Source organism: Ochlerotatus camptorhynchus, unplaced genomic scaffold (genome assembly GCF_037179485.1).
Source record: "Ochlerotatus camptorhynchus isolate MF236.1 unplaced genomic scaffold, CSIRO-AGI_Acam_v1.1 ptg000670l, whole genome shotgun sequence".
NCBI lineage: Eukaryota > Metazoa > Arthropoda > Insecta > Diptera > Culicidae > Ochlerotatus > Ochlerotatus camptorhynchus.
In genome coordinates, this window is record NW_027041148.1 from 492,741 (window position 1) to 512,548 (window position 19,808).

General features: G+C 38.5%; 2 protein-coding genes and 1 pseudogene across 2 annotated transcripts; 2 read left to right on the top strand and 1 right to left on the bottom strand.

The window, feature by feature from the left end:
- Positions 1–2,143: 2,143 nt before the first annotated feature.
- On the bottom strand, positions 2,144–4,549 carry LOC135714596 (pre-mRNA-splicing factor CWC25 homolog). The gene is made up of 3 exons (XM_065237979.1): positions 4,479–4,549; positions 3,840–4,416; positions 2,144–3,197 (listed from the first exon to the last, which is right to left on the bottom strand). The coding sequence occupies exons 1-3, from the start codon at positions 4,494–4,496 to the stop codon at positions 2,164–2,166; spliced, it is 1,629 nt and encodes a 542-aa protein (XP_065094051.1). The 5' UTR covers positions 4,497–4,549; the 3' UTR covers positions 2,144–2,163.
- Positions 4,550–7,814: 3,265 nt separating this feature from the next.
- On the top strand, positions 7,815–8,764 carry LOC135714594 (alkylated DNA repair protein alkB homolog 8-like; annotated as a pseudogene).
- Positions 8,765–10,735: 1,971 nt separating this feature from the next.
- On the top strand, positions 10,736–11,391 carry LOC135714595 (BRCA2-interacting transcriptional repressor EMSY-like). Its single transcript, XM_065237978.1, has 2 exons — positions 10,736–11,100; positions 11,213–11,391. The coding sequence occupies exons 1-2, from the start codon at positions 11,040–11,042 to the stop codon at positions 11,389–11,391; spliced, it is 240 nt and encodes a 79-aa protein (XP_065094050.1). The 5' UTR covers positions 10,736–11,039.
- Positions 11,392–19,808: the final 8,417 nt, after the last annotated feature.

A 19,808-nucleotide genomic window follows, 5' to 3' on the forward strand; every position in this document is an offset into this window, starting at 1 on the left:
ACCATTTTAGGATATCATCCCAACTTTATGTGGTATGGTCATACCATCTATGATATCGTTAGTGTATGGTACCAGTTTATTAGGGAAGGCAGCTCCCACACCTGGACCCTACCTATCGACCCATCAACTCATGAACCGGGGACCAACGGCTTTACTTCCCTTCCGAAGGAAGGCGTGATCAGAGATGTTATGCCTCAGAACATCCCGGCGGCGCCAACTGGGATTGAACCCAGGCCTGCTGGGGTGAGAGGCAATCACGCTTACCAATACACCATCGGCGCCGCTAGAGTGGTCGGTGTTGGCGCAGTTTTGAGCGTCACTCAGAACTCGATGTAGCTGCAGCACGCGTTCCAAACGGGCCTAAGAATTTTATAATCGACGTTGAGCAGGATAGTGCTTCTAAAAAAATCTGGGAGTGGTGTAGTCAGATTATAAGATCGCGCTTTAATTTTGTAGTAAACGACATTGAAGACATTCTTCTATTTAAAATAAATAAGCGTTCGCAAAAAAGTATAGCAGCGCTTTGGCTAACGATGAGGGTGGTCGCTTTCAATTTGAGAGTGACTGAACCATCTTTGTTTGTCTTTATAAAGGAACTAAGAGAGATAAGATGGAACAATCGAGTTAGTTTTAGAAAACAGTTTGGAAATAGTTTGAATATTTGTTAAATTCTAGTTGTGCTACTAATGGAAGGCTAAAAGAACAATGAATATTAAGAGATGAACCAGCCCAAGGCTGAAAATCTCTCTAATAAAGCAAAAAAAAAAAGAACAATGAACAAAATGTTAGGTTAAGATAGGTTAAGTTAGGCTAGGTTTCCCTTCCCTGTGTGTGGGTGTTTGTAAATATGGATGTATGGATGTATGGGTGATAAATAATGAGTGGATATGAATGAGTGTACATGAACGAATGTATATTAACCCCGAGTACGCCGCGGGTAATCGGTTTCCCAAGTTAACGTTGGCTTTAAGTTAATTTAGGGAAAGTTAAATTGACAGACACAAGGAAAAAAGATAAATGAAGAAGAAGAACAAAAAGTGAAAGCTGTAAAACCGTTTATTGTAATATTTGATCATTTTTTTCATAAAAAAAACGGTTTCTGCGATGTTCGGATGGCATTTTTCAAATCGTCAATAGTGATCTCTGCCATTAGAGCATCCTTGGTTTCGTCGTTCTCGGGTACGACTCCCTCGTTTATAAACGTTTCTTCCCCAACCTGCCTCGCCTCTCCCGCCGCATACAGGTCCCTGAAGTATCGGAACATGTGTTGTTCGATCTCCAGGGAGCATTGTATTTGTTCTCCTCGCTCGTTCTGCAGTTCTGTTATAGTTGTTTTTTTTTTCCTTCGTCTGTCTCCCAGCTGGAAGGTGGGTAAGCTCTCACCCGCAACGAACGTCTCGTTGAGGCGGATTAAATTTTGTGCAAAACGACGCTGCACCATCAGCATTTGCGCTTTTACGCGGTTGATAGTCACCAGTATGGTGGGATTCTGATAGTACGCATCATATGCGAGTCGTAGCTGCGTGTACAGACGTTGGTATTCAGCGTTATAGATGCTGAATGCTTCGCTCGGCTTCCAGCGGAAAAACGACTTGATTTTTGGCTTCGCGTATAAAAGCCACCATGCCATCCAGCTGGGGAAATGCCTCCGTTGGCGGGTCCAAAACTGCCACCGAACTTGAAAATCGTCAATGTTTGCGGCAGTCAAAAGGTGAGGGCGGAGGGACCAAAAACCACGTCCTTGTTCGCGACCGAGGTCGGGAAGGCAAATTCGTGCTGTTAGAGCCTTGCGGTCTGAAAATGAACATACGTGCGTGGCAGCGCTTCGCAGATGCTCGCATAGCATAGCGCTGACATACATACGGCATATTTTCCATACTAAAACGTGAATGTTGTCAGGAAGGCATCGAAAAATTTTGATTGATTTGGCCCAATGTCACCCCACGTACGTCCATACTAAAGAGATTGAATAATTTCAGCCTCTTCAGTCCATACTTTACTTAGAGAATTTTAGGGATACCCATAATTTCCTCACGTACAGGGTTAATCCACATTTCCCAAGAGATGAAATGAATGAACGCATAATTGCACTCATTTTCTGGCATTATGCCAGGATTTATTACTGTTCAATACATTGTAAGTTACCACTGAACGATTACAACTCTATCGTTTAGCAAAATGGTCATTCATGGCCCCACCCGACCGCTGAATGTTATTACGATTGGATTTAATGCGTTTCTCCACCGTCTCGTGGTTGGCAGCATGTTTGAACTGTTTGGTGACGAAGTCCTTATCATACTTCTTTGCACGCTCCTTTTCGTCCTGCTTTCGTTCTTCGTCTTCGTAGCGCATCACATTCTGCTTACGCTCTTTATCCCTCCAATCGGCGTTACTCAACATTGCCCTACGTTTGGCTTCCATCTCCTCTTCGGTTAGTGGTTTTTTCTTCTCCGGACGACTCCACGAGGCCTTCTGGCTGGACTGGTGGGCCTTTATCTCCTCACGCTTATACAAGCGCACCTCATCCCGTTTCGACAGTTCCAGTTTCTTACCGGAAGCAGAGACCAAACCAAAATTTTTCGCGGCTGGTCGCCGCCTCTCATCGTCGGAATCATACTGATGTCGCGAAGGAAGCGATTCTGAGCTTGAACTCGACGGAGTCGGCGATTTACGGCGACGTTCTCGCTCGTTCGAACGGGAACGCTTCCGATCTCGACTACGTGAATGATGTCGATCTCTTCTCTCCTCAGTTGGCTTCCTACGATCCTGAACGGGGCTTCTCGATCGATTTCTGAACCGCCTTTCCCGGTCGAGGCTTCGCGATCTGTTACGAGATGATGTAGGCGGTGGCCGCCTCATATCTTTCGATACAGATCTTTGTTTTGTTTGCCGGGAATCATCAGCAATATTCGAATCAGAGTCTTCCTCGGTACTACTGCTTCCGTGCTTCTTCTTCTTCTTCGACTTCTTAGGCTTGGCCATTTTGTTGAGCTCCTTGGACAGCTTCTGATATTTCATGGTCAAAAGCTTATCCAAGCCAACCTCTTCACTCTTCTCTGACCCCATGGAACTTTGAACCTTTTTGTATTTTTCGGCCAGCAATTTGTCCAAGTCTTTACCTTTATCATCACCATCATGTGACTCTGAACCACTGCTAGAGCTTCCTCGTCTCTTATGCTTCTTCTTCTTCGATTTTTCTGAAACAAATGAAGAACATTAAATCTATAACTTCTCTGAAAATTAATTCAGCCAAGGTTGCAAATAATCATTTCGCATTAAAACTTTTTTTTATTATGCGCACATTACAAATACGGAAACGCTTATAAAAGTGTGCTTTTATGATAAATCATTTTGGAGTCATCTACGCACTTATTCCTTAGTTCATAAGGAATAAGTGCGCAGAAGGCACCAAGACTATACAACATAAAAGCGCACTTTATTAGCGATACCGCATTTTGAAGAGTCCATTTTCAAATGCAATATATAAATAATTAATTGATTATTATAATCAATTTTTTTTTATTTGAGATACAAAAATTTGTAGCTTAGTATGTGGACACATCCAACCAGCCAATTTTGCTTCCTGAGAGTAGCAATCAGCGGTTTTATAAGTTTTCACTCACTCACTCTCAGCGATCACAAATTTGCTGGTTGTGACTCTCAAAACCCTAAATTATTGACAGGTTTTATATGTCAAAGTCAAACACATACTAAGCCTTTACAACCTCTTCCTGTAACTTACAAGTAAAACATGTGATCATAACATCTTATGATTTAATTATTTCATATTTTTATACTCATTGAGCATTTGCAACCTTGAATTCAGCATCGCTACTTACTCTTTTTCTCCTTCTTGTCTTTCTTTTTGCCCTTCTTCTCCTTGATGCTCTTATCATTCTTCAGCAGCCGATGCAACTCTTTCAATTTGACCGGATTCTCGAGAATCTTCTGTCGGCTTTCAATTTCTTTCTGCTTGATAGCCATCAGCGGATCCTCCATCAATTTGCGAACCATGTCTACCTGTTCCGTTCCCTCCAGCCCCTTGTACTGCCGGATCGAAAACGGAATGCACTCATGCTCCACATGATTCTTCGGCTGCGTGATTCCTACACTGGTACCAGCTTTCTCCTGCGAATCCAGCTTTTCAAAATTCTTATCTACCGCACGACCCATTAAATATTCGTCCCGATTGACCTGCGGCCCTTTGTACATCCATTCAAGCTTCCGGTCCCCATCAGTATCCGGAAGCAATCCAGATTTCTTAGCGATGCTCTTCAGTTCCTCCCGATTGCGTTCCTCGTTGATTTCATGCTGCAGTTCAGCGAGTTTCCTCTTCTCCGCAGCATCTGCTTGTTCGGCTTTCCAGACGCGTTCTTGATTCTTGAACGTGTTTGGGTGCCACGATTTCTTCGTGTTCTAAAAAAAAAAAGGTTGGAAAATAATTGCTGACTGTCTCGAAAACCGCAACTAATGCTTACCAAATCACCGCCACCCATTGTACACTATTTTCAAGCAATGAGCTGAAAATAAAACGAATTTAGCGCACAATTTGTCCACTTTTGCAAAACAAATGCTGCACAAAATTCACAGTTTGTTTTTTTCGATCCCTGAAGCTGAAAGTAAAGAATATTGTAAACACGCTCGACTATTTTCCCTCTCAAGTGAGTAAATGCTGGTGCACATTGCATAAGTTTCCGGGTTTTGTGACAGATAATGCCTGGGCTAACTGGCAGGTTTTTTGACAGTTAGCCCATGCATTATCTGTCAAAAAACCCGAAAACGTACACACTTATGTCGTTTTCGTTTTTGCGGTGTAGCACTGGTGTACACACTTAAAATTTTTCGCCGAGATTCCAACAGCCGAGCAGTTCAGCAATTTAATTTGCTGAGATTCAGTAAAACAATTGCCGAGACTCAGCTAACAAATAACTTTTTGCTGAGATATCAGCTAACAATAAGATATTTTGCAGATATATCAGCAAAAGTAAATGCCGAGGTAATCGGCTGTTGGAGATTTTACCGAGCTAGATTAAGTGTGTAGTGTAAGCAGGAATAAGCGCGAGTCTTTGACAGCTCAACATAATTTGTTTATAAACAAAGGTGCATCCTATATCTACACCTTAAAATATTTCGGTGTACGGCAGTGTAGCACCGGTGTAGCTACACCGCAAAAACGAAAACGACATTAGTTTTTTCTACCGAGCTCGGCTGTGCAAATCTCGGCGAAAAAAAGTTTCACTGAGATCTCAGCAAAAGTGACATTTGATTGCTGAGTCTCGGATAATGCTTAGCTGAATCTCAGCAAACAAATGAAATGTTTGCTGAGATCTCAGCAAAACTTTTTTTGCCGAGATTTGCACAGCCGAGCTCGGTAGAAAAAACTAAGTGTGTATGCATTTTGCGCCAACCTTAAAGGCCGGCGCACAATGCATACGTTTTCGGGTTTTTTGACAGATAATGCATGGGCTAACTGTCAAAAAACCTGAAAACGTATCTATTATGCGCCGGCCTTAAGAATCTACTCACTTTCGTTAAAAGCCACTATAGACCTTTTTGACGTTTAATCTCGCGTTTAATCGTCTTTCTCTACCTATAACACACATGAATGAATGAACGGTTTGTTTTCCCCGAGGTTTTCCCACTAATCTGTTTCCCTCTTGCTCGCACTCGTTCGATTTAAATGGTGCAGTAGTGTGCGTCGATTAAACGTCAAAAAGCTCTATACGGAGAAAAGATACCACCCAATATTTGCGATCTTTTTATTTGCACCCGTTATTGTTGTCAAAAAAGGGACACTCAAAAAATATTGAAATCTAAATAGTATTGTAGATTTCACCGAGGGGGGCGACACATCTAAATCTCAGTTCTAGATGCTCAAAAAATCTCACACTAGCGAATAAATCTTCAAAAAATCCTCTTTAATTTCTCGCACCTACTTGCATCACGCATCATCTTTTTGCAGGAAATCTTCAAAATCGTAATAAATCTTCTTTCTATATACTCAGCGTACGCGCAGCTAACCACAGCAAATCACAATATTTCCTGCATCGAAGATAGAGTCGTCCCCCTCGGATTTCACACCTGATTATAGCAACAATCAATACGAAACTAACGATTTTAAATTGGCTCACTACTTGACTCACTTGACTAGCCTATTGGTCCCAAGCATACGATTAACGTACCCCATTCTAGTCGAAATTCTAGTACTACGCAATGTTTGTTTTGATTCGTTTGGGGTTTGACAGATAAAATGAGGGGTTATTGGTTTTTCCCGGTTTTTCCTATGTTTCGAGGGGTGAATTGATTAGCTTGGGACCGAAGAGAGTACCAGAGCTGAGCAAAAAAGTTGTGCACGTTATTTCGGGACCTTCTAGTCTTATAGTACGTTCAGACAACAGAGTTATAACAACAATCAATACGAAACTAACGATTTTAAATTGGCTCACCACTTTAGTAGCCTATTGGTCCCAAGCAAACGATTAACGTACCCTATTCTAGTTGAAATTCTATTACTACACTATGTTTGTTTTGATTCGCTATGAAAGTTTGACAGATAACATCAGGGGTGTGTGGATTCATGCAGAACATGCAGGGGTGAGTGAAATAGCTTGGGACTGCTTGGGACCGTTGTTCTGGTACTGAGTGAGCCAAAAATAATAATGATTTTCTTCGGGACCCAGTGGTCTTAGAGTTACCTCTATGGTTATAACATGTTATACCGCTATCTTGATGGTGGTTTCTGTGTAGCAATTAATTGACAACCGTTATAACATGTTATAACTGCTCAGTCTTGACAGCGTTTTAGAGTTAAACGCTGTCCAGACTGGAGAGCTATAACATGTATAACGGTTGTCAACTAATTGCAACACAGAAACCACCATCAAGATAGCGCTATAACATGTTATAACCAACAATCAATACGAAACTAACGATTTTAAATTGGCTCACCACTTTAGTAGCCTATTGGTCCTAAGCAAACGATTAACGCACCCTATTCTAGTTGAAATTTTATTACTACACTATGTTTGTTTTGATTCGCTATAAAACTTTGACAGATAACATCAGGGGTGTGTGGATTCATGCAGAACATGCAGGGGTGAGTGAAATAGCTTGGGACTGCTTGGGACCGTTGTTCTGGTACTGAGTGAGCCAAAAATAATAATGATTTTCTTCGGGACCCAGTGGTCTTAGAGTTACCTCTATGTTATAACTCTGTAGTCTGAACGTACTACGTACTACCATAGAGGTAACTCTAAGACCACTGGGTCCCGAAGAAAATCATTATTATTTTTGGCTCACTCAGTACCAGAACAACGGTCCCAAGCAGTCCCAAGCTATTTCACTCACCCCTGCATGTTCTGCATGAATCCACACACCCCTGATGTTATCTGTCAAACTTTCATAGCGAATCAAAACAAACATAGTGTAGTAATAGAATTTCAACTAGAATAGGGTACGTTAATCGTTTGCTTGGGACCAATAGGCTACTAAAGTGGTGAGCCAATTTAAAATCGTTAGTTTCGTATTGATTGTTGGTACTACGCATAGAACAGGGGGTAAGTCACTCTGCCACATTGTGCTAACACCCACAGAAACACACTTCGATACACTTCAAACACCCACAAACACTCTTCCACCGTATGATAAGCAAATTTTTTATTCAATTCTGGCACCACTGCAAATAATGTTTACATTCGATTATTATGTTGTTATTGTTGTTGTTGCTTACAGTTACAACGATTCGACCCCAGATTGGTACGATTCAGTACGAGGATTATCGGCAAATCTCGCATACCGTCGGAAGTGATATAGTAATGGATTTTCGGGACACCACAGGACAACACTTGAATGTGGATTTGTCCCGAAGGTCTCTGCTCGTAATGTCCGGCGAAAGTCGATACGGATGGACTCTTGGAATAACGCTGAGAAATATGGATACGGTAAGGTTGAATGACAGCCTAACAATTAGGAAAGTGAATAATGAGTATCGTTTACGTTCAGAAAGTTGAATGATGGCCCTTGCCGTTGTCAGTTTTTCTCTGTGTGATACGTATCAACAAGAAGCGAATGATAGAGCTGATCGTATCAAAGAGAACACTGCCCAATTGGAGCTGGAGGCACTCATCGTGGCCACGAATTGCAGGGTTCTTGGAATCGCTTAGTCCCGGGTCCGTCCTGCTGAACATTGGATGAGGTAATGGTAAATACCTGGTGTTGAATCCTCAGATCATCGGCTCGGGCTGCGCTCGGAGCGACGGATTATTGAAAGTTTGCACCGCCCGTGGCTTCATTTGTGGTACAAGTCGACTGCCTAGCGTTACCTTTTAAAGCGGCATGTGCGGATGCTTGTATCTGCATAGCGGTTATGCATCACCTGGCATCGCGGGAACGTCGTAGGCAAGCGATTAGGGAAATGTGTCGAATACTTCGCCCAGGAGGACGGGCACTGATTTGAGAAAGACAATCAGGCTATATACGGCAGAACAAGCACAACAATAAACTACCGCGGAATGGAGAGCCGGAGAAGGTGGTTTCGATTGAAAATGGCGACGGGGAATCGGTGCTGCCGATTCCCACCAACAGGACGCAGTTCCAGCATCAGGATTTGCTGGTTCCTTGGAAGTTGCGTGACGTAGAACGGCAGCAGCAGGAAGCGAAGGTAACTTTTCTCAGGTATAACCATGCGTCCGAATTGTGTTTGGTGGTGGGTTGAATTAGCGTGGAAGATAGTTACTATGACCAGGGGAATTGGTGTTATTTTTAGAAAAGAATGAATATTTAGACCATTAAGGTGATCGATCGACTTTACTTCATCCGAAATGTGTCCCCGAAATGTGGATTTATTTAAAATACCAATTCATTTACTCATCATCAACCGCTTTCACGACACTGTAGAAATTGACCAACTCGGCATAGTTATAATTCTCCAGCAGGTCTGTCAACTGCGGCAGTTTCGTATTCACATTGACCCCTTTGAACTTTAACTTATCGATGTACATATCGGTCAGAATCTCGAAGATATGGTTCATCGTTTCGAATGTCCAAATCAATCAGTGCCTGCAGCATCTGGTGGTCCTTCGTCAGCTTGTTGTAGTGAACGATCTTTGGCTCGATCAACTTGATCAATCCGGGAAAGGTTTGCTTGTTGATATCTGAAAATGGGTGCTACGCTGTTATCAATCAAATCGAATTTGTTGAAAGTTGTTACTTACTGGTTGAAATCTCCAACTTGATCCGTTTCTTGGTGGCTTCCTTCATAATAAAGTCCTTCAGAATCTAAATGGTAGAAATGTTGTCGCTTCTGAAATTCGCTTCCACCTTGCCGTATTCACAAATCAGAAGACGTGAAAGGAAAAGAGCCTATTCCTTTCGTTTCCATAAATATTTTTCGGTATTTCCGGGCGAGTTTCCGGGATACTGTTCATAAACCGCATAAACCAGTTGTGCATTTCAGCCTGACTGAAGGCGCCCTTGAGAGTGAGTGAGCACTTCATCAGGCGCCAGGTTAGGTGCCCATTTCGTCATCCTCCTCAAGTGAGAGCCCGCATAAGCGCGAACCATAAATTGACCTTACCGATAATGGTTATAAATTGTTTATAATCCCTGCTAAACTTCAACTGAAATGGTTATGGAACCTTACATGAACGTTTGTGTGATAAAGTTTTAACCTTATGTGTTATGGTTTTTTGGAAGCGGACCTTACAAATAATGGGTTGTTAAGAACCATCACCATTCCAAATTCTTGTTTTCTCCATACATTTTCGGAAAGAGAACTATATTAGAACGTTTTTACTTATGGTTTGAGAACATTAATGGTTATGGTTATGGTAGTCAGTAAGGTCCATTAATGGTTTTGTATTATCACTCAACTTTACGTGAAATATATCGTGAATTGGTAATCAGTAATTTACAGGCAACCAATTCGCGATATATTCCACATAAAGTTGATCGATGTTACAAAACCATTCATGGACCTTACTGGTTACCATAACCATTACCATTAATGTTCTTAAACCATAAGTTAAAAGGTTTTAGTAAAGTTTTCTTTCCGAAAATGTATGGAGAAAACAAGAATTTGGAATGGTAATGGTTCTTAACAACCCATTATTTGTAAGGTCCACTTCCAAAAAACTATAATACTTAAGGTTAAAACTTTATCATTAAACGTTCATGTAAAGTTCCATAACCATTTCAGTTGAAGTTTAGCAGGGATTATAAACAATTTATAACCATAATCGGTAAGGTCAATTTATGGTTCGCGCTTATGCGGGAGGGCCAATGCTCGTTCCATGAATTAATCTGCACACAAACAACAACAAAGGAGTCGCAGGAGGATCTGTCATTATCAGCGTTATGTTGTTATGGTTGAGGATATGGTTGCCAATAAATATATTTTTTCGGTTGAAGTTTTGACAGATCGGTCAAAACGATGAAACACTTTCCGACACCCAAAAACACACTGGAAACACAATAAGCACAGACACAAGGTGGCAGAGTGACTTACCCCCTGATCACCATTTATACGAGCATTTATATACCCACCATGCTGTGAACCTCGCCGTGAACGAGCGAATGAAAGCTGTACACAAAAGCCCCTCGTTCGGTTGTTTTGAAAGCGTCGCCTCGGCTTATTGGCACGCTTCGACTTCAAAAACACATCGTCGCGTCGAGCAAAGCGAAGCCATGGTGTTGCCAGCGCTGACTGTATGCTTCGCACGATCAAAATTTTGACGTCTCATAAACAGAAATGGAAGAGGACATATTATGCGAATGTTGAATTTGTGTGTAAAATTCTTCTCTTGTTTTGCGATCGGAAGTAGATTTTCAACGACAGTTTTGCAGCCCCAGATACCGGCAATCGGATCGATTATGTGAAACAGACGAGTGCGCGTTGGATAAGTTCCTGGCCACGAACGAAAAAAGGACAGTTTGGAAGAAGCGCCAGGTTTTTTTCAGTACGGACAAAGTTTGACTTTTACGAGGCAAACGCTCGGGATTTCTTGTGCAAAAATAATTGAAGATTCGTTAGTTGGTTAAGGATGTGGCCAATCAAGCTGGACATGACCCGGGACGAATGTCGCGGTGTCCTGCGACGGCTTGGTAAGTAGCGATGTGGCAGCGAAGTTTCCGAAGATCTCGCACAGTGTTGGAGGCATTTTCTTTTGCCTACGCTTTCTGTTCGCTTACCCTCCAAAATTTACTTTCCTCACAGAATTGGAGTCCTACTCGAGTGTTATGAGTACATTTCGTGCGCAGGGAGGACTGTGCAAGGAAAAAGCGCGGATTCTCGACGAGCTGCGGAAGCTGTTGCATATTTCCCAGGATCGGCACAAGGCCGAATCCCGGCGGGTGGCCAACGACGAGCGGCTGACCACGGTGGCCGAAATGTGAGTATCAAAAAAAAATAATTAAACTGAGAGGTTCGTTTTACTTCTGTGGGATTAATAAACTTAATCTCAAGGTCGCTGGGCGGTGTTTTGGTTTTTTTTTGTTTGTGTTAAGTTGGTAAATATCAATAACAACCAAAATTTCACTGAAAAAGGCCTTTAAAATTTCGGTAATGTAAACAAATAACAACATATGGATAATATCTGCGCATAAATAATAATATTCTTCTACACTGATAGTGGTAAGCTCCGACCTTATCTAGGATGCTTCGCTACATACAAAACGAATACAATAATAATTATTGATAACTAAAGTTAATGTTTAACTTTTGGCGGTTAGTTAAAGTGATATTTAAATGCAGACAAGTAAAAAGAAAATAATGCATTAAAATGGCTTATAATAACTACGTACAACAAAGGGAGCCGTGGTAATTTAAAAAATAGTACCGCAAGCCGGGTTCCGCACTTTTTGCCGAAATGTGATATGATATTTTCTTAATCTATTTTACGTAGGTATTCCTTATCCAGAACAAACAATCATTGTGAACATTTTCGTATTTTCCAGAAGATTATATATTTTTTGGATTGCTGAGATAATTTCACTACACAACGTTCTATCTACCATGCTATTGCATTTTAAGTGCGTGATGTCCGGGAAAATCCGAAAACCAACAACTCTATCTATCTTAACTCAGTTATCTGGATTTGACTATATGAGCTGTTTATGTATCATACTAACCGACAATTATGGAACACTTTCAGTTTTCACTTCAACACGCTGGACATATTAGACCTAAAATATAAACATCAAATAATGTACGCAAATTGATACAAATTGCCACTACACCTACATGGCCAAAACCAACGAGTTAATTGAAAAAGTCCTTAAATTATTAAACAGTTGAAATAATTAAAAATATTTTTTAACAAAAAATTATATATAACTAAATAAACTAAAAACAGACGCACAATTTATCTGAATGCTCATTTAATCGGGATTATCAAGTATGGATTTAAATGGTCCTAAATGGAGCCTAGAATTATTTTTTTAATCGCTTTATTGGTCGCATTGACGTTTAACTATTCATTTTTTGGCCTAGAACCAGTAAACCCTATAGTCCCTATATTCATAGTCTGGTGGATAGAATCTCGGGGACCAATTCAGCTGTCAAATAGCGGAACCAATCGAACAAATCACGACCAACAACAGAAAAGAGCACATAAGCTATTGCGAACAAAACTTCGGAAACCCTTTTCTCGTGACTCAAGGCGCGCCTACGCAAACTTAGGTTGAGGAAAGTTTGCCCTATCCGATGATGCCGATAAATTGCGTTCGTTTTGTTTATAAAAGTTGATAGTACCTTTTCAATTTTTGGTCTAAAATTTAGTGAATTGGTTCCGCTTTTTGATAGATCGAAATTCTATCCGCCAGACTATGAATATAGTGACTAGGTATAGTAAACTCGTACCAGGTGACGTAACCGCACATTTTCGGCCCGTAATTACTCTTTTCGTTTAAAACTTATAATATAGGGGAAATGGCTCTAATGTTGGCCTATGGATCTAAGATTGGGCCTGCTGAGTGTACCCGGCCTTGCTCGGGATTCAATATTAGCTTGATTTTATGCGCCAATTAAAAAAACCATGCTATATTGTACGTCCCCCTCTTATCTAAGGGGCTACCTCCTATGGGGCTGTCCATAAACTACGTAGACAGATTTTTCTCCATTTCCAACACCCCCCTCCCCCCCGTAGACAACCGTAGATATTTAGCAACTCCCTCCCCCCCCCCCTACCTGACTACGTGGTTTTTTCCAATACTCCTAAATACGCTGAAAAACGAAAAAATAGAATTCTTCTGAAAACAACAAATTCAAATTTTAATTTTTATACGTAGATATAACTAAAATATAACAAGAAGAAAAACTCAAGAGGAAAGTAAGAAGTAAAGAAATATAAAAAAAAACAAAAAAACCTTAACAGTGACTCTCCATATAGTCTTCAACAAAAGGTTGCTCAAACCAAACGTTGAAATTGTCAATCACCGAGAACTCCATGTCTAAATTATTGAACAACATTTCATCAGGAGGCAACTCAACAGAAACGTTATCCAGCCAGACAACTTCCATGACATCTGCTGGGCCTTCAACCACACAAAGCACTTCCTACGATCGCTAATTAAATATTTTAAGTGGTCGTGCCTTGAATTGACTGTCAATCAGTTTGTGGAAGTTTTTAATGTGAGCTGCCACATTGCTCTTTGATGCAAACTATAGGCCATATACAGTGCACACACGTCATGGAAAAAGGTAAACATTAAGAAAATAGTCGATACCGATTGTCGTTTGGGCAAATCCAGACCAATGAGCTAAAATCGGAATTTCAGACTCGACCCTTTCAGATTACCGTGAAACTTTGCAAATTGTTCGCTATGGGAAATCATTAACACTCCCGATAAAAAATTTGGGGGTACCCCCCAAATAACATACTATTTAACGTAAAATTTCCATTTTCTGTGTGAAATTTGAAAGATATTGAATGAAATTTACTTCGTAAGTATTTGGATCCATAAGTTTTGTAAAATAAAACTTCACCTAAAGCTACATTTTCCCAAATTCACATTGAACAATCATGACTGATTTTCTCAGAATTTGGTTGGCCAAATTTTGAAATTAAAGTGGTAGTAGCACCCTTATTGTATACCCATCAAGCACCGTTCATGATTTTTTTTGAAAATATTTTAAATAATTAAAATAGTTAATTATGTCATCGCTCACAAGTTTGAAGTCACCCTAAAAAAACTGAAAACCTCGTACTTTGATAATTTATAACTCATTGTCGAAATGACGTTGTATAGAGAAATGATAAGAAAATTATCTCATCAATACATTCAAATAGCAATCTATCTATCTGAAAAATGTTTTCAACGGCATTTATCACAGTGGAGGAAAATCGAAATAAAAATCAGGAAAATCCTTCGCCAGGTTTATGAAAATTTTCTTATGATTTAATACATCCTTGAATACTTCTTATCTTTCAGTGGTAATACTAACGACCGGCCATAGGATCTCTAAGAAAACTATCATTTTCTTGTTTAATGATTTTCTTAAAATGGCCCAGAATCGTCCATTAATTTTTTCGATAATTACTTTAAAACGGTAAAAGATACCAGAAATTTGCACCAGTAAAAGATAAGAAGTAATGGTCACCGGGGCAAGTTGAAACGGTATTTTGAAACTTGAAATTTAAGGCTCTCTGGAACAGTAATATATTTAGATATACCAGATGTTTTTACACCAACAGTTTCATGAAAGAGATTTCCAGAAGCATATTTGTTAAGCATACAATAATAGTGTGTATTATTTCATGTTACCCCATATAGTGGGGCTATTTGAAACACTTATTATACAGCAGTTTAACGATGAAAATTGTAAAAAAAAATCCTTAACACACTATTATTCATGTATAAAATAACCCTTTGCGGATATTATACATAAACTCCTGGCGGGATTAAAAGTATCTCCCAAAGTGTACGGTTTTTTTTTCTTTGTCGGGTATTTCTGATCTATTGTGATATATTCCCCATTTTTTATCTTCAGCTACATCAAGATGCCGTATCACTATTATTAGGAGTGATCGCCAACGCTTGACTAATAGCATTATCCCAGTACGGCATTATACTTCGAATAAAGTGCACTGCTGTACTGGGAGTTGTTCCCCAAATGTCAAAGGGTTTTATCAGCCCCTTGTCGAAGAACTTACGCCTTTTATTGAAAATTGCCGGACAGTGGCATAGCAAATGTTCCGAGTCTTCCTTTTCTATGCCACAGAAGCGACATACATCATCTTGAAGTTTTCCAATCAGCTTCAAGTGATAACGGCTCGGACAATGACTTGTTATAAGACCTGCATATATACTAAGATCTTTCTTAGAAAGTTCCAGGATTTTGTGGGTCACAGAAATGTTTGGATTAATGAATCGCTTCGACTGCCTAGCAATAGAAGTGTTCTTTCAGTTTTCCTCCACTTTTGAAGATTTCCACGCTTTTAGCCCCATTCTAAGAGAAGCAGCCGATAAGCCACAAAAGGGCTCTGGCCCGATGAACTTATGAGAAGATCCGAGTCTTGCTAGTGCATCAGCTCTTTCATTTCCCTCAATCCCGCAATGACCAGGAACCCAATATAAGTTGACTTCATTATGACAAGACCTATTGCTGTTGTCGTTACGTTTTGGTTTTCGTTTGAATTAATAATAGAACATGGAAAATGCGTTCTCATCATCAACTCTAACGTTTCATTTTTAGAAGTAGTAAAAGAGCCATCCTCTTTTTTTTTTCAAGGTGTCCAGACCAGTGCCCAGGAATGATCTTTAGCGAGAATTTTCTGCAACCTAGCAGTTGCTGGAGTATTTTCAATGTTCTCACATGTATGCCTCCAGTGTATCTTCTTTGATCTCCGTATTTCCTTATTATAAGCGGTGAGGGATTTCTTATATTGTTCCGACTGTTGTGTTCGTTTAGCCCTATTGAAAAGCTTCCGGGCTTTTTTCCGAAGTTTCTGTACAATAGTGAACGGTTGGTAGTGTAGTACATCCAGACAATAATCAAGGAATTACAATGAAATAAACATTAAACAAAATACTTTCAATTGTTGACAACTACTCGCATTATAAATGTAATTTATTAGCAATATGAACATATTTAGTGTTACTACAACAAGTTGACCCCAGTCTGTCTGTAAATGCATAATACATTTATGCATTATAATAATTTGTAACAATGAAAATCATTTTAAATGATCGGATAGAGCAACAATCAATTACTCGTCATCAATCACTACTATTTCCGGTTTGTCCTCCAACCAACTGCACTGTTTTTTTGTAATGAGATTGTGACAATCATCATCCATTTTAACTTGCTCCTGTACTCATTTCATTTTACCCTATGGGGTGCAAAAATATGGGGCAAGTTGAAATGCTTTAAATATTTCGGAAAATTAGTGTGACCGAAATTTTGTGTAAAATCACTCTAACTGGCCTTCATATGTACATAACTGGATTAAATTATACAAAACTCATCTTTTTGGAGAAGATAACTACTTCCAACTATTTGTTTTAACAGTAAAAAAATGCATATAGGTGCTTATTATACTGACTAGTTCCACGCCAAATGACGAGTCGATCAGACGCGACCTTCTCCGATTTGAATGAAACTTTTCATAATTGTTTGTTATGGTCAATCATGTACATTTGAGCTAAAATTTGGCGATTTTGAATCTTATAAAACAAACTTCAAAATGGCGTATTCAAAACTTTTCAATGAAACATAACACGAAATCGTTACTTCCAATCAAAATGACGTCCGAGATAAAATTGTAGGAAAAAAAATGCTTTGCAGAAAAAATATAAAAGATTCATTAAATTAATGTAACTTTTGGTACGAATCCTTAAAAGTGTTAAAAACTTTAATAACAGAAAATGACCCTCTTCAATATTTTTGAACCATTTTTATTAAAAAGCATACTCAAAGTTCTATTGTATTGTGAAGTTGAAAACTTAAAAATTGACAAAAATCATGGTACAAGTTTTTGTAAGTTTTTTCACAGAAAACAATTTATTAGGTCTAAGCAATCAAATTGTGTGCAACAATATACCAAAAAATCGTTTTAACAAAAAGTTAAAACATTTGACTAGAAGTTCTTGTTCTATGATATTTATCCATTATGATAAATTCTATTTTTTGTGAAATTTTCATGTTGGACACTTAAAAATTGATAAAAATCATAAAACAACAACTTTTAATTAAATATTTTAACTTTTTGTTTAGACAATTTTTTTGTATATAGTTGAACACAATTTGATTGTTTGGACCTAATAAATTGTTTTCTTTGGGAAAACTTGCAAAACGTTGTATAAACAAAAAGTTTTAAAGTTTTTCCATGATTTTTGTCAATTTTTAAGTGTTCAACTTGAAAATTTCACAAAAAAATAGAACTTTGAATATGCTTTTTAATAAAAATGGTTCAAAAATATTAAATAGGGTCATTTTTGTTATTAATGTTTTAACACTTTTTAGATTTTTTACCAAAAACTTCGTAAATTTTTGTACCATTTATATTTTTTCTGAAAAGCATTTATTTCTTCCTACAACATTGTCTCAGATGTCATTTAGATTTGTTGTGGCGTTTTCGTGGATTTATTGAAATATTTTGAATAACTTTTTGCATGATTCAAAATAACTTAATTTTAGCTGAAATGTGAATGATTTACCATACAAGGCAACTATTTATATAAAGTTTCATGCAAATCGGAGAAGGTCGAGTTTGAAAATCATTTTTTTTTTGCTATTTGGCCTGGAACTGCTCTGCTCAATCACAGTGATATCACACTTCCGCTAATAGTTATGCCTTCCTTTTCAACTTACCCCGGTGTACCTTATTCAAGCATAAAAAAATATAAGAAAAAATGTTTCACCCTGGCAATGGTTTGCCGGATTTTTCATGCGGGTTTTTCGTGGATTGCTGAGACGATTTACTTATGCCACGGATACACTTGTATGAGAATCTATGAGCATAAGCATTTCTGAGCACTTAGCATAAACTAGTAATCCTATCCTATATATATATGTGACCAAGATTACCAATGGATTTTTTTCAAAAACGATTTTATTTTAAAGTCAATTTTTGAACCGCACGGCCGATTCCAAAGATCAAAATATAAAATGAAAGATAATTAAAAATGCTTCTTAGTAAAAATATGATGATAATACTCAACTTGTTTTTTTTTTTTGATTTATGTTAGCTATGTATCAATGGAGAAGTATGGTAGTCTAGTCGCTAAGGAGTATTGAGTAAAAACCCAAAACTTGATAACTTCTAAAAATATAATTCAAAACCAAAAAAAAAAAAATTGCTGATTTTTTCAAATTTTGTGTAAAAAGAGAGAATATCTATTCGTATTACTATGTCCTGTGGATTTCCTATACAGGGTGTTTGGTTCCGGGTTTTACATATTTTCAGGGTAGATAGGGCTCCTAAAGTTATGAAAAAATCCCCATGAAACATAGGGTCGGAAATGACTGCTAAGTGAGTTATTCAACATTTTATGTTTTTTTGTATTGCCAACTTTGGTTAGCTATATTTTTTTAATCTTAATGTGGTTTTCTGATTTCAACATACCAAATGAATGATTAAAGTCTTAGCTATCAATGCTTTCTAGAAAAGAACTCGATTTAAGTTAATTATCATACATTAAAATTGAAAAGTATGTTGAAAGTACCGAAAAAACTGGTGAAATTTCATACATTTTAGTGTTTTTAAGTTGAATATTTTCATTTCTGTTTATTTAGTTGTTCTACAAAACATTCTCCATGCAGTTCCCTAGATTTGTGTCTTTGGTAGTAACCTTGTAGGCTTTATGGTTTCTTCGTAATTATTGATTTAAAACAGCCATAAAAACTTGTGACGTTTTCATAAAATGCGCTATAGTCACCCTATTCGTTCGTACGTTCGGCTGTTGCAGTGGACTACGCACATGAAAATTTGTTAGAATGTTATTGTAAATGTTTAGCTACATTCTTAACTTTTGATTACCGCACATCTCCTGCGCCGAAAGAAAACATAACTGCGGAGATGTTTCGCGGTATCGAATATTGCTCAGTCTCAGCAGAAAACACAACGAGAGACACCGAATCGGCGAGTTCTGAGAGCGGAAGGGAGAGAAGTAGGTAGTGGTAATAAGTCGATGTCCTTTTTATTTCATAGCACTCGTAGCTCAGCTGCGGTGCTGTTTCGATGGAGGAGCATGCAACTCCGCTGCTTCTGCATACACACTTAGATTTTTTTAAAGGAGTTAGTATTTTTACTGGATTTTTGGATTACTGACTCGGTTAAATTCAAACGACTGTTATTCGTAAAGATTGGATAAAATCGATTTTTTTTATTTTTCATCATTACACGGGGTTAACAGAAGTTAGTCTGTAAATTTTGGTAACACATTTCTCAACTTTGAATTTTTCACAGATTTTTTTAAATTTTACCGAAGATTTCCGCAATTCAAAAACTCGGTAAAAATTACTGACTTGATAAGTGCGTACTGATGTATGGTTGGTGAAGAGGCTAGTATGTGGAGGGTATTCTCGGGCTAGTGAATGCCACCCATCCCCACTTATAATTCAGTAATAAACTATTTATTCATTTCTGTTTGATATGTTTACAAAGTTTGACAAACAGAAATGAGCATTGCAGTGTAGTTACCAATTTTCCAAGTCATAGACTTCAGATAACTGTTCAAAGTCCCAGATTTTTTATAACGGAATCATGAACAAAAAAACAAAGACCACTATGACAAACGTGATCGGTCTGAAGGGATCTTTACATAGAAATTGTTTTTAAGGTGATATGATTCAGAACCTCGGGCTCTGG

What these genes read in the sequence shown, in the direction of transcription:
- LOC135714596 (XM_065237979.1), bottom strand. An exon ending in AGACAAGAAGGAGAAAAAGA is followed by an intron (nt 3,198 to 3,839) that starts GTAAGTAGCGAT and finishes CATTTGTTTCAG; the next exon opens with AAAAATCGAAGAAGAAGAAG.
- LOC135714595 (XM_065237978.1), top strand. Translation starts at nt 11,040, where the DNA reads ATGTGGCCAATCAAGCTGGACATGACCCGGGACGAATGTCGCGGTGTC. An exon ending in CGGTGTCCTGCGACGGCTTG is followed by an intron (nt 11,101 to 11,212) that starts GTAAGTAGCGAT and finishes CTTTCCTCACAG; the next exon opens with AATTGGAGTCCTACTCGAGT.